The 1,746-nt window shown below is 44.0% G+C and overlaps 1 protein-coding gene across 1 annotated transcript; it reads left to right on the top strand.

Annotated features, from left to right (window-relative positions):
- Nucleotides 1-421: 421 nt before the first annotated feature.
- On the top strand, nucleotides 422-1,095 carry LOC129674770 (60S ribosomal protein L12-like). The gene has a single exon (XM_055604886.1). It carries the CDS (start codon nucleotides 478-480, stop codon nucleotides 1,093-1,095), a length of 618 nt encoding a protein of 205 aa, XP_055460861.1. The 5' UTR covers nucleotides 422-477.
- Nucleotides 1,096-1,746: the final 651 nt, after the last annotated feature.

Genomic DNA, 1,746 nt, shown 5'->3' with positions numbered 1-1,746 from the left:
GTTTCAAAACCAAAACAAACCAATGACCCCAAAACAACTTTGAGACTTCACCTCACTCCAGCCATACTGTGAAGATCTATAAAAAAAAAAAAAACAAAACTGACAAGTGCTGGGAAAGATGTGGGAATGGGGGAGCTTTCATCCACTGTTGGTGAGATTGCAAAGTGGTGCAGCCGTCACATGACACGGCTTTACTGCTCCTGGGCATAAGTGTATAGGATTCAGCTTCCTACTCCACAGATACTTGTAGCCATGTCCGTTACTGCTCTATTCATAGTTGTGAATAGGAAATGGGAAAGGGAGAAAAAGCTAAATGCCCTGCAACCGAGAAATATATGACAAAATACTCAAATGTAAATAAAAATAAAATTATGAAATATGCAGGTAAGCTTTTCTGCTTTCGGCCTGGAGGAGGAACGGTGCAACTTTCTTCGGTCGTCCCGAATCTGGGTTCATCTGACACCAGCTGCCTCCACCATGCTGCCCAAGTTCGACCCCAACGAGATCAAAGTAGTGTACTTGAGGTGCACCGGAGGGGAGGTCGGTGCCACATCCGCGTTGGCCCCCAAGATCGGTCCTCTGGGTCTGTCTCCAAAAAAAGTTGGTGATGACATTGCCAAGGCTACTGGTGACTGGAAAGGTCTGAGGATTACAGTGAAACTGATCATCCAGAACAGACAGGCCCAGATTGAGGTGGTGCCTTCTGCCTCTGCCCTGATCATCAAAGCACTCAAGGAGCCACCAAGAGACAGAAAGAAGCAGAAGAACATTAAACACAGTGGAAATATTACCTTTGATGAGATTGTCAACATTGCCAGACAAATGAGACACCGTTCTTTAGCCAGAGAGCTTTCTGGAACTACTAAGGAGATCTTGGGTACCGCACAGTTTCTGGGCTGCCATGTGGATGGCCGCCACCCTCATGACGTCACAGACGACATCAACAGTGGTGCAGTGGAGTGCCCACTAGTTAAGAAGCAACAAGAGTATTTAAATAAAGAACCATCTGATAAAAAAAAAAAAAAATCTCTCAAGACCAAGTTCTCAATACAAAGGAGATATATTTGCCCCAGAGCAACAAAGGGCAGGAAATAAGAGACAAAATCAGGAGATAGAGAATGAGGGAGTAAGGAAAAGGAACAATGGAGAATGTAATGGCTTTTTTTTCCTAGATGGGGACAAAGGACTCTCTGGATAGAGAGGAGACAGACATGACCCATAGGCAAATAACAGTTTATAAAGGCAGAAGGGGAAACTTGCTGTTCAGATGAGGTGTTTAATGTTAAGTGAGCATGTTAACTAAGTGAGTCAAAGAGGACTTTCTTTTTCTAGACTCCACTGCTTTCATAGCTGGACCTTGGTATTCAGCCTCAGGAGAAGGAAGTGGCCAAATAAGAGAACAGACCATTGGTATTAGCTTTAGGAATGTGAATCCCAGGGCTTTTATCAAAGCAGAGGAAATTGGGTGAAGGGCCAGACCTGCCAGAGCCATGTTACCCACACTTTGGCTGGCTAGAAGCCCTTCAAAATCAGTGAAACTATATTGACTTAGGTAACCCAGACCCAGGAAAAGAAACGTTGCATGTTTTCTATCATTTCTGGTTCTTAGTTCCAGAACTATAGATGTGTAAAACCACATCAACCACAGAAACAAGGAAATGAAAAGAAACTGGGAGTGTGAAGAAGGAGTTTTAGAGTGAGCACTGGAAGGACATAGGTGCTATGAAGGGAAAGATGGAAAAAACG

Source organism: Psammomys obesus, unplaced genomic scaffold (genome assembly GCF_907164565.1).
Source record: "Psammomys obesus unplaced genomic scaffold, mPsaObe1.curated_primary_1811, whole genome shotgun sequence".
In the NCBI taxonomy this organism is placed as follows: Eukaryota; Metazoa; Chordata; class Mammalia; order Rodentia; family Muridae; genus Psammomys; species Psammomys obesus.
Note: the sequence above shows the minus strand (reverse complement) of the source record. Positions and strands in the feature narration are given on the sequence as shown.